At 52.2% G+C, this 11,629-nt stretch overlaps 6 protein-coding genes across 6 annotated transcripts; 2 read left to right on the top strand and 4 right to left on the bottom strand.

Moving 5' to 3' along the window:
- Positions 1-788: 788 nt before the first annotated feature.
- N7477_003635 (PH domain-containing protein) lies at positions 789-2,012 on the top strand (the record flags this gene model as incomplete). Its single annotated transcript, XM_056965298.1, has 1 exon — positions 789-2,012. The coding sequence occupies one exon, from the start codon at positions 789-791 to the stop codon at positions 2,010-2,012; it is 1,224 nt and encodes a 407-aa protein (XP_056825251.1).
- Positions 2,013-2,680: 668 nt separating this feature from the next.
- N7477_003634 (DMT family transporter) lies at positions 2,681-4,137 on the bottom strand (the record flags this gene model as incomplete). The annotated part of the gene is made up of 4 exons (XM_056965297.1): positions 2,681-3,360; positions 3,417-3,489; positions 3,583-3,939; positions 4,009-4,137. The coding sequence occupies 4 exons, from the start codon at positions 4,135-4,137 to the stop codon at positions 2,681-2,683; spliced, it is 1,239 nt and encodes a 412-aa protein (XP_056825250.1).
- Positions 4,138-4,773: 636 nt separating this feature from the next.
- Positions 4,774-5,736, bottom strand: rab7 (Rab family GTPase YPT7; the record flags this gene model as incomplete). The annotated part of the gene is made up of 6 exons (XM_056965296.1): positions 4,774-4,883; positions 4,939-5,086; positions 5,149-5,328; positions 5,388-5,483; positions 5,577-5,630; positions 5,707-5,736. The coding sequence occupies 6 exons, from the start codon at positions 5,734-5,736 to the stop codon at positions 4,774-4,776; spliced, it is 618 nt and encodes a 205-aa protein (XP_056825249.1).
- A 59-nt stretch (positions 5,737-5,795) lies between these two features.
- Positions 5,796-6,754, top strand: N7477_003632 (ATG16 family protein; the record flags this gene model as incomplete). Its single annotated transcript, XM_056965295.1, has 3 exons — positions 5,796-6,069; positions 6,122-6,498; positions 6,596-6,754. 3 exons carry the CDS (start codon positions 5,796-5,798, stop codon positions 6,752-6,754), a joined length of 810 nt encoding a protein of 269 aa, XP_056825248.1.
- A 230-nt stretch (positions 6,755-6,984) lies between these two features.
- dot1 (histone methyltransferase DOT1) lies at positions 6,985-8,556 on the bottom strand (the record flags this gene model as incomplete). The annotated part of the gene is made up of 2 exons (XM_056965294.1): positions 6,985-7,918; positions 8,012-8,556. The coding sequence occupies 2 exons, from the start codon at positions 8,554-8,556 to the stop codon at positions 6,985-6,987; spliced, it is 1,479 nt and encodes a 492-aa protein (XP_056825247.1).
- A 362-nt stretch (positions 8,557-8,918) lies between these two features.
- Positions 8,919-11,510, bottom strand: spb1 (rRNA methyltransferase spb1; the record flags this gene model as incomplete). Its single annotated transcript, XM_056965293.1, has 4 exons — positions 8,919-9,475; positions 9,536-11,231; positions 11,294-11,443; positions 11,493-11,510. The coding sequence occupies 4 exons, from the start codon at positions 11,508-11,510 to the stop codon at positions 8,919-8,921; spliced, it is 2,421 nt and encodes an 806-aa protein (XP_056825246.1).
- Between the last annotated feature and the right edge of the window lie 119 nt (positions 11,511-11,629).

Below are 11,629 nucleotides of genomic sequence, written 5' to 3'. Positions count from 1 at the left end.
TCCACAGATACAGACAGCTGTAGCTCGCAGCAAGGGTTCACTCGTGTGTGATGCGCACCTGAAACTAGCGTATGTCGATCGGGGTCTAGGGGCGTCAGGGACGACCCGGCCGTTACGCCGAGTGCGGCCGGGGCCAATGGCATCGCCGGTCCATACAAAGGACGATTGTGTCGTTGAAAAGTCGATCCCAAGCTTCGTCAACGTAGAAGGGAAAGGAGCCATGTACCGGTACCTGTATCGGCAGTATTGTGCAGCCGGGAAATGAAGTAGACAGTACCGGGGTCTAGCAATTGCGGCTCCACTCTCTACGGGCGATGTGGCCTGAACAGTGGATGGTCTGGACTCGCGACTCTGGACCCTGTTCGTGTGCCTGCTTACTCGAAGGGATCATAGGCATGTAGACGGGGCAATGGAGTTGGACTCCATCTTTGTGCTAAGTGCTGAGTGTCTCAGGCAGCCAAATTGGTTCCCCGATTATATAACTGCCGGACTCCTGGGTAAGTACTTAAGTATTTCGATCGGGATTGACCCGCGGTCAGCCTTGGACTGGATCTGAGCATGACTCGTCCCCGCTCTCAGGTTGACATCAGACCATAAGTATATAATGTGACCCTCGCCTGGTTAACCGGGTCACACCTGATGGTCTTTTCTTCCTCGGACAGGCCTCGTCGTGGGCAACGATCGTCCCAACGCCGCGGGGTTCCCCCCCCCTTTCCTGAAACACTAGAAACAGCGAACCTTGCTCTAGACCTCTCTCCCTCTCCTTCGTACATGTCTTCACGGCCATCATGAATCAGGTACTGGCTCGTCCCTCGCTGTCGGAGGGACAGAGCAGATCCTCCGCGATTCAAGTGCCCGACCATTCCGTTCACTTTCGCGCGCCGCCCTCCCGCAACGGTCAGGTCAACTTGGATACCTTCTCTCCCGTCAACGAGAACGGGAGCTTCGAGTTCGATCGTGTCTTGAAGTCCGGAAAGGTTTTCCGACGCGTCAAGCACAAGCATGTCTTCCGCGCCTCCTGGAAGCCCGCCTACCTCGTCCTGCGGCCCAATCTCCTCTCCGTATACAAGGACGAGGAGGCCACCCGCATCCGCGTCTCCATCAATCTCTCCGAAGTGACAGCCGTGGCCCCAGTGAAATCTCCCCGCTCCAATCGCCAGCACGTCTTCGGTGTCTTCACCCCTTCCAAAAACTACCGGTTTGAGGTGCTCTCGGAGCGCGACGCTGATGACTGGATCGATCGCATCCGCGCCGAAGTTCCCGGCAATGAGGACGAAGCTGCTTTTATGGCCCTATCCAAGATACGCGCACTCCCCGCAATCAGTAAACAGCTGATTGAAGACACGACCGACCACTCCGATTTCGATGTCGCCGGCCGTGCCAGCTCCCCCGAGCTAGGCCGGACTCGATCTCCGGGCCCGTCAGCCCGCAAACCTTCCTGCCTTCAGGAATATTCGGGAAATGAAATCACTTCCTACTCGGAGCTTTCAGACGCTCCCTCGCCAGCCCGGGGAAGCCGCCTGCGCTCCATGCCGTCAATTCATACTCTATCTCTTTCTGCCCCGGAGGATAAACCCATGTCTTTACCGCGCGACATGGGCTTGCCGCGTGACCTGGGCATACCACGCGACACGAGTAGACAGTCCGAACTCATCTTACGCGATCCCGAACGGGTAGTGTGCCAAGGGTACCTACAAGGACTGCGGATCAAGGGAACCGTACGACAGTGGAAGCGGCTCTGGGTGGTGCTACGACCGAAGAGTTTGGCTTTCTACAAGGACGAGCAAGAGTATTCCGCGCTCAAGATCATCTCCATGTCGCAAGTGATTGATGCCGCCGAAGTCGACCCAGTGTCACGGTCCAAGACATTCTGTCTGCAGATCATCGCCGAAGAGAAAACCTACCGGCTTTGCGCTCCGGACGAAGAGTCCCTCGCACGATGGCTGGGCGCGTTGAAGAGCGTCATCGTTTTCCGCAAGAAACTCGGCACTACCCCTGCCGTTGCGACGTAGGCATTGTATATCTACCTGAATGGACTTTCGTCCCTCGCCCTTTCCACAATTCCTACCGATTGCCATTCTACTGACCCTGTCTTTCTCCCACCGGTTGATCCTGATACCCGTCTCCTGGCCCAATCATTTCATTCGAATATCTCATTCAAATTCACATCTCTCAATTGAATATACCCAGGTTTCTTGTGTCGAGGGAGAAGACCGGCGTTGAATCTTCTGTATTGTTCAGCAAGGATCTATTTTATTTGCATTTGTTGATCTCTTCACTAGTGTTTCCATTATCTCCTTGACCCTTGACAATCGATTGAAGGTCCGAGGAAGATGTTTGGGTATTCAACTCATCCCTTGGATGTGAAGGTCTTTCTCTTTCTATTGTTGATAAGTAGGTGCGCACGTAATTATGAGTCTACTGGGCCTTAGGATGCACGAAGAGTAATTTGAATCAATCAAAGGCCTGGATCCTATTCACTCTGCACTGTCTCAATCAATGCCGTACTGACTCTGGTATATCTGAACATGCTTAGTTGGAAAAAATCTAAGACGGCACCGGCCACGCGGCGCAAAAAGGACAAACCGAAAATCATAAAGGTGGACATGTGCTAGAGAACACACTGTATAGCGGAAGAAAATGTGTCTACCTCACATCATCGCGAGGAATGCTTTCATACTCACCAGAGGACGGTCGGGACTATCTCAGCCGAATTTTCGTCCTCTATCTTGCTTTCGTGGTTGACAATCAAGAAGGACAGGAATACAATAGCAGCACCGACCCAATAGAGTGGACTGGCATATTGTGATTGAAGCACAATTTGGCCGACCAAAGACAATGGGATGTTCAGACTGAGGCCGACGGTCACGACGAGAGGAGTCGTGAGGAGCATGGCGTACGCCCATGCTATATCAGAGACGAATGAAGAAACGGCATTCACCAGAATAATCGTCCAGACCCGCTTCGTATCCGGAAGCGAGAATGGTTCCACGCCCGTCCAGTGCAGAATGAAGAACCCAGGCCATAGCATTACGAGGTTGAAGAAGCCGACGAGACCGAAGAATAATTGCATATTGACCTTCGACTCGTCGCCAACCTGCTTCTTCATGACGATCGTGTAGATGCCGTACAAGATTGAGCTGAATGCAGCCATGGCGTCTCCAAGCGCGATCTCCGCAGTCGTCTTGTGCAGGAACGAGCCTTGGCTGCCATCTGCGGTGGTATTGGCATCCTCTGGTTTTGTGAGGTCCACGCGCGAGATCAGGATGATACCGATCAAGGATGCGACTACGCCGAGGAATTTGCGGACTGTAAATCTCTCGACGCCAATGATGGCACCGAAGACGAGGGTCCAGACTCCTGTGTAATGGTCAGTTGCTGTTTGCTTCAACTCCATAGAGTCGAATGACGCTCACCGCTAGTGGATGTTAAGATGGTCGTGCTTCCCACAGTCGTGTACTGCAGACACCCCATAGCAAAGTAGTTCGCCTATTCAATATCACGTCAGATTCGTAGCCCGGAGAACGCGATATTAGCAAATGACATACAGTAAACTGCGCCGCGTTAGCACAAGCCCTGTACCCGGACATGCAGGATATATACCCAAAGTAAACAGAACTGGAAACTCAGCTTAGCCGTCGCCTTTAACCCCAGCTTTCCTTCACCCGCCTGCGGTCCCAGGTCCCGCTCATCACCACCAGATTCATAGTCCTCCAAGGACCCGTTACGCAGATAATCGCGCTCCTCGCTATGTTTTGGATCATCTGAGTCCAAATGATGCAGCAGGCTCCGGAGGGAGTCCACGCGGGAGATACGATTGGTGCGCCAGAGGCTCCATGTGCGACTGATCAGGATGGTAACGAGGGGCATTGTGAACAGCGAGGTGTTAAGGTAGGTCACGAAGAAGGGCTTGGCATATGTCTTATCGGCAAAGATCGTCTGTGTAGTATTCTGCTGTCAGTCTTCGTTGTATAGCGGGCTGAATGGTGCTGGTATGGGCACGCGTACGCTTCCGAGGAAATTTGATGCTGTCCATAAGAAAACCACGACTAGCAAAAGGGCTATTCCTAGGGTTCGTCGGGTTCGTCGGGCTATGCCAAAGACCTCTGGGCTCGGCGCATCGGCGATGGGTGCCATGGTCGCTGACTTGGAGTGGCACGAGAGCGATGGCGGGGACGGTGGCTACGGGAGCAGAAGTCCGCCGGGTCGGCCTAGGTGTTTATGGGGGGCAAGCCACGACCATCAGTCAGCTGACTGAGAGGCAGGTGAGACGAGAAGGTGAGGAGTTGAGGAAATGTCGTGGTGAGAAACGTGGAGAGGAAATGCCAAGCCCCGTGGGATGGGGAGCGATAAGAACGGCCAGGGTCCCATCAACGGTCAACTGTTCCGAGTAATGCATAGATGAATGCAAAGATGCTCATACTTCTTTGAAGCCTTGAGTCTCATTCTCAAAGCAACAGGATGAATCGTGAAATGGGGATTGAGTATACAAGCACATATATTCCCATAATAGAAAATGATCGGTATTGCAGTAGACAAGAAATTAAATCTGACCATCAAAGCAAGAGCAGTCCAACGGTGAGGTCCCGCGGTAAGGTCCGACCGCTTTATAACAAACCGAAAGAATCTACAAGGCAGTATCCACAACAGATCGAAGACCTTCTCTACAAATGGAAACCACCGGAAACCGAGGACCACCAGCAACGGTTCGACACAAGAAAGGACGCAGAAAAGAGGATATCGCTGAAACGTCATGAGTATCGGACAGGGGTATCAACAGGCACAGCCATCGCGCTCATTGTCCAGATGAATGTTGATAGGGTCACTAAACTCGCCACTGAACTCCTCGGCCTCTTCCTGTGCGAGCGCGCTGCGGGCGATGACTAGTGATAGATTAGCGTTGGTGAACACAATGCAACGGGTTGGGTGTTTTCTCACCCTCGAATGCCTGCTCAACGTTGACTGCCTCCTTGGCACTGGTTTCGAAGTAGGGAATGTTGCCCTTGGACTGGCAGAATGTCATGGCCCGTTTCCCAGAGATCATGCGCTTGTTCTCTTCCACGTCAATCTTGTTTCCAATCACCACCTGCGAATGTCCATTAGTGCTGGGTTCTCATTCTGCATATTTATCATCCTGAGAGGACTCACAAATGGGAAGTTTTCCGGATCCCGGGGGCTAGCCTGGATCAGGAACTCGTCCCGCCAGCTGTCGAGTGCCTCGAAACTCTTGGAGTTATTTACGTCGTAGACCAAGACACAGCAGTCAGCTCCTCGATAGAAGGCAACACCCAATGATTGGAATCGCTCTTGGCCAGCGGTATCCCAAATCTATTCGTGACAAGTTAGTTAAACTGCTCAAGCTTGTCGGATACCCGAGCAGCCTTTACCTGCATGGTGACTAGTCGGTCATCGACGAGGACTTCTTTGGTGAGGAAATCAGCTCCAATAGTGGCCTTATAGCTCCCACTGAATTTCTTGTTGACCTGATGACCGCAAAAAGCGGTTCGTTAGCGTTGTGAAAAAGGCAAGCTGTCGACGGGCGCTAGCTGAATGGGCCGGGAAGAAAAGAAACGCACATATTGGTTCATCAGACTGGTCTTTCCAACACCACTGTCACCAAGGATGATCACCTATAACACAAAGACGGCACGTTAGCCAAGAACTAAATTAAAGCATCGCGTGCCGGAGCTGCTGCGGAGACCGTACCTTCAGGAGGACCTTCTTCCGTGACGCCATGACAACGGTGTGAATAGGAAACTGGACAAGCGATATTAAAGCACCAGATCAGGGCCCGAATGCGAATTCGAGCAGTAGGTAAAGCCGAGGTTGAGGGTGTTGAAGATTGCAGGAGAGTTGGAGTTGGGTTGCAGCGGGTGATGATGCATGGCCGGGCGGTCGAGGGGGGGCGGTGGAGGCTGATAACAGATAGCGCCGACATCATCGCATTCGACACATTCCTCACTCCGATCTTTCGTTCTTGGCCGATGACCCTGTGGAGAGAGGAGTATTTGGCTGCCTTGGCAGTGCGAGATTCAAGGGAAAAGGCCAACTCCGCACTCTACGATGCCTGTCCGTTCCATCTCAGTACGACCCCGTCTAAATGTTTCTGACAGCTCCATAGATTCCCGGCTCGCAGATCGCACTGCCAAGCTCACCACACCACTTGAGATCAGCGCTGGCCCAGGTCAAGTTAAGTCATCTGGCCATGAAATTCACACCGCTTCGACTACGGTAGCGCCCTCTAAAAAGCAGCGGACCGAGGGTTCTTCTGCGACGGAGCTACTTAACACTACCCGTGCAGAACTATCAGCGGCACAACGATCCCGGGCAGAACTACAAGACCGCTTGGACAAGGTGAATGCGGAATACGAAAAACTTCGCAAGAGAAGTGCTCAAGAAGGCCGGCGCCTCAACACCCTCGATCATGAAAGAGCCCATTTCCAGATGCGTCTGAAAGATAGAGACGAAGAGTTACGTCAGAAAGCCAAATTACTTGAGGTAGGCAGATTTTATAAGGCACAGACTTTACACAAAAGGGCTATTCAAGAGCGCAGGTGGCAATTGAGATTGATACGATCTGACCGATTCACCACAGGATTTCCAAGACGAGATCGCGACACTTAACCTACAGCTCAATATGGCCGATGATAAGACAAGCCAACTTCAGCGCGAGAATCAAGATCTTGTTGACCGCTGGATGGCACGGATGGGCCAGGAAGCCGATGCCATGAATAATGCATCGAAGTTTACATGAACTTGAGGACCCCTGTCGAGGCATCGGAAGTTCTCAATAGCCAACCCATAGATGTACATTGACCAGAACAGGGATTTACTAGCTCACAGAATAGTCTATTTTTGTACAATTCGAAATGGTATGATACAATAGACCAGATATATGTCCAGTGGGAAACGTGAAAATATACACAAACCAAGAAGAAGGTCCATTTACAACACGACCTTCAGATCCAAGTGATCAGTCGATATCTAGAGCGTATCATCCATAAAGCGTTTCAGTCGAGAGCTGTCTTTGGTGGCAATGAAGTAGGTGCCACCAACGTCGGTCCAGCTGACGTTGTTGGACCAGTAGTTCTTCTGCTGGACCTGAAGAAGGTTGATGGGAGAGTTGAGGTTGCGCGACTGAATCTTGTGCCCGGCTGGAACAAACGACTTGAGGGAGACAATCTTGCAGCCTTCTTTCATGTCGAGGAAGTGATTAATCAGCTCATTATTGAGCTGGGGTGTGAATGCTTGATTGTTGATAAGCACCACGTCTGCTCGCTTGAGTACGTCAATGATGCTCTCCTGCTCGAGGAAGTCACCACGCACAAGGTGTGTCTTGCCTGGCGCGATTCCCCAGAGACGACAGCGAGCCTTGAACTCAGATTGCTGCAGGTCAGCCAAGTCGCATGCGTTATTCATCATTTCGCAGCCCCAGCTCTCGCAGCCAATCTCAAGTGCCGCTTGGAGAACGACGTTGCCCACACCCGAGCCAAGATCAACAAAGACCTGACCTGACTTCAATTTGGTCTCCTTGAAGATGTTGCTGATAAATCTGGGAAGAAGTTCGCCGTACACATTGTCCGTGCCGTTCTCGTACTGCCGGAGGGATTCGACGCGGGGAGACACCGTCCGCGCATAAATCTGTGTCAGAATGCGCTCCACCCAAGGTAGACTTATGCGCTGGATTGTGTCCAAATGCTTCGCAAGGCTACCGCTCTCTCTCAGCCTAGTGATGGCCATGTTATAATCTTCGACCGCCTCGCGGAACTGGGTCTCCGACGTCACAGCCAAAGCACGCCGCAATCGCCGTCTGATCCCAGTAGTTTCATTATTAAACTCGTCCGCCTCTTCAGCCGGTATATAGTTGTCGGAGACGGTCTCGATGACCTGCATGATGTCGTCGATTGGCCGAAAAGTCCTCGTTGTCTTTGGGGACCATGAAGTCGAATCTAGTCGTCAAATATCAGCCATCCCCCTTTTCAAAGTTATGGTCACAATTAGAAGCGCATACCTTTCTTTTGGCGAAGCACTGGGATACTGCAAGAGGATCTCCGCAGGCTTACCGGCGACTCCAAAGGCCGGTTTAAACTTCCCAGCCTTTTGGCCAGACGTAATATCCGCTGCATGGACCATCTTAAACGGCCGACGTCCTTCATCTGAAAATGCCTTCACCGAGCGAATCCGTCTGTCGGGGTCGGGTTCTGCACTGGCGCTCGTGCGCACACGCTTGCGCACTTCGAACGAGGTATCACTGTCGCTAGCATCATCGTCACTGGAAAGCCGTGTCTCGGGGGTAGTCCGCTTTCGTATGCGATTAGGCGTGTTTTGTCGGTTAGCAGGGCGGGCGTCTGCGTCACTCGAGACCGATCGGGCTTTGAGCGCGTGCGTCTTGCGGCTCCGCTCCGTCGAAGACTGGACTCGAGATGACCGACAGTCCGGATTTTTTGTCGTCAATCGTGCCGGGGCTGGGGCTTTTTGAACGACCTTGCGGATCTGAGTCTTCTGAGGCCGTAGAGAGAAGGCCCCTCCTTTCTGAAGATGGTCGAAAAAGCCCATGGGGAGTAGTGGGGCGGGAGATAATGCTATATAAGACAATAAAAGGAAGAATAAATGATATGCAACAGAAAGGAGAGCAAAAGAGCAAAAAATACACAAAAAAATCAATGAAGACCGTTCAGGCCGATGGGGAAAAGAGGAACAATCGATAAGCCGCCACTCGAAGTTCGAGATTTAGGAACCCGCGGTCTGCGGCGGTGGTTCGGAGCTCTTGGCGAACCTAAGCTGTTCCGATCTTTGGTCGTGTACACCGGTCTTATCGACTTTCTACCTCTACAGATGGTCCGGAAATCCTATGGTTCTTGAGAAGTATGGGTATCTCCCTTGACTATGTAAGCGCTCTCTATTCACAAATGGTACCTTTACGCCTTCATCTTCTTCTTCAGTCTCTTTTGTGCCCGGATATCCTTCTTCATACGCGAATCGACAATCTTGTACTTGCCCTTGACACCCTTGGGACGGCCAGAGATACCACGATTGGCACCACGAGCAACAACCAGCTTGACCTGCTGCTTGGGTTTCTTTTTGGTGGCCTTGCTCATCAGCTTGGAGATGGCCTGGGACTTGTCACGTTCACTGAGCGCCTCGTCGTCAGCTAGGAGGGCAGACTTCTTGCGCAGCTTCTCCAGCTTCTGTGCGGCCTTGAACTTCTTACGGCCCTTGGCTTCCATCACCTTCTTGATCGGACGGGCATTGATAGCTCGCAGCTTTTCCTTGATGGCAGCGGCGGCGGCCTTAGTGATCGGGCGTTGTATCTTGCTGTGTTGACCCTCGTCGTCCATAAACCACTCCGGCACGCCGTCCACGTCACGGAAGGAGTAGCGGTTGAAGGCGTCGTCGACAACGTCTGAGGACTTCTTCTCGCCAGTCACCATCGATTGAGCCAAAGCCATAGCCTCTGCAGTGATGATATCGATGTCTGCGTTCATGTTAGAATCATCTGTGAGATCATTCACAGTAGATTGTAATTGCAACTTACCAAGCTGGCCGTTGGGCTTGCGAGGATCTTGTTCCTCCGGCTCTTCGTCAGAATCAATCCACTCAGAATCCTCCTTCTTTGCCTCCTTTTTGTTCTTCTTTTGCTTCGGCGCGGGAGCAGGGGCTTCCTCCATCTCAACGTCGCTATCTTCTTCCTCTTCTTCCTCCTCTTCTTCCTCTTCTTCTTCCTCTTCTTCTTCCTCCTCCTCCTCTTCCTCGTCGCCAACACCCTGGAAGATATCTTGGTCGAAGAACATAGCGGCGTTGTTCGAGAGGTTGCCAGCCTGAAGGGGCACACTGTTAGTCTCCTGCTCTTCGTCCTCTTCTTCTTCCTCTTCCTCTTCCTCATTATCGCTCTTGTTCTCGTCGGAGAAACCGTCCCAGGCCTCAGACTCGTATTCCTTGCGAGCCTTCTTTGCGCGCAGTTTGGAGTCTCTATCCTCCTTTTGCTCTTGATAATGCTCGTACATGGCGTCAAGTTCACGCTCAAGGCGATCGCCATCGTCGTCGTCGTCTTCCGACTCGGATTCAGATTCGTCTTCGCTGTCGCTCTCAGGTGCCAGATCACGGGCGTTGACAACTGCATCACGAGCACCCGCTCGATCCACTCGCTTGAGAGAGAACGTGGCGTCTTCGCCTCCTGGGCCATGCTGCTCCATGCCAATATCCATGGGGGTGGTCATGTGCATCTGCATGCGAACAATCTCCTTTCTCTTCTTTTCATTCTCCTTGCGGCGCTCCTTCTTGTCGCGGGCGCTCTCTTTTTCGCGCATGCGCAGCAGCTGCTCTTGGATCGCTAATTCCTCGTCCATCGGGGCAATCTCGGCGACTTCCTCGGGCTCTTCCTCCTGGGCCGACTTCTTAACAACGAGACCAAACTTCTCGCGAACCTTCAGGCGCCATCGCAACAGGTTGCGAAACTCCTTCCTACCAAGGACCTTCAGATCCTCGGCGCAAGTTTTGATTTCTTCCGTAGTCTCCTCGAGTCGATTGATGGTAGATAAAGCAATGTCTCCACCTGGCGGTTCAACAAAACTGAGTTTGTTGTAGGAACCTAAAATGGCGATGGGATCCGTGGTGTTGATGAATTCGGAAGCTGGAATTTCCTTGAATTGGGTGTAGTCTCCCTCCTCATAACCTTCACGTCTACGCTTCTTCACCTCCGGATTGAAGACCTTTGCCTCGTTGTTGGGTGTGGGAGCTGCAAGTTCGGCGAAGACATGTTTGGGGTCGAGGAACTTCGGGTCGAGGCGCTTGGGGGCCTTGTATCCACGGCAGACGACGAAGATTTCGGCAGAGACATTACGCGATGAAGGAGGCTTGGTCGCCTCCACAGATGTGAACAGCTGCTTGAAAACCCACAGAAGCGGGTTGTAATCCTTTGAACGGAAGACCTTTGTGACAAAGTTTCCACCCTCCGCCAAGAACTCTGTAGCCAATCTCAAAGACTCCAACACCAACTCTGCTTGCGAGAAAGCGTCTTGAACCCAAGCGGTACCGACATTGGGAGCACCGTCGTGAAGGACAGTATCAGCCTTGAAGTGCTTCAGGTGACCTCGAATTGTAGCGCGACACTTGTCGGTAGTGATATCGCTCTGGAAGGTAATTGCTCGGGGAATAGGTTTAATCGGAGCGAGATCGACACCGATAATGAGACTCTGGGCGGGCATGCATTCCGCAGCGACTTGACACCATGACTAGGTGGGTGTTAGAATCGAAATCCCCCAGGAGAGAAAATCCGGGATAAAAAGAGACTTACACCAGGCGCAGCACAGAGATCAAGAAGAACTCTACTCTTCTCCAAGAACCCATACTTCTTGTTCAACTGGATCAGCTTGAAAGCAGCACGGGCACGATAGCCTTTCTCCTTCGCAAGCCGATACCACTTATCCAACCGACCTTTTCCGTGCTTGAGGGAGTTAGTACAAACGCTGTGGGACATGCACCGACCGACATACCTTTTTCTGGATCGCCATCTTGAATCGCGGGCGGTCTTTCTGGAGACCTAATGCCCTGAATGCAAGAGGAGAAAATGAGTGACAGAGGTTGTATACCCTTGGTCCTCATCGGCTCCGCCGAAAAAAAAAAGTCGACT

Source organism: Penicillium maclennaniae (assembly GCF_028827695.1).
Source record: "Penicillium maclennaniae strain IBT 15551 chromosome Unknown utg000003l:1.0-5670915.0:1.0-5674809.0, whole genome shotgun sequence".
NCBI lineage: Eukaryota > Fungi > Ascomycota > Eurotiomycetes > Eurotiales > Aspergillaceae > Penicillium > Penicillium maclennaniae.
The sequence above is the reverse complement of the archived record's forward strand: the minus strand, read 5'-3'. Positions and strand labels throughout refer to the sequence as shown.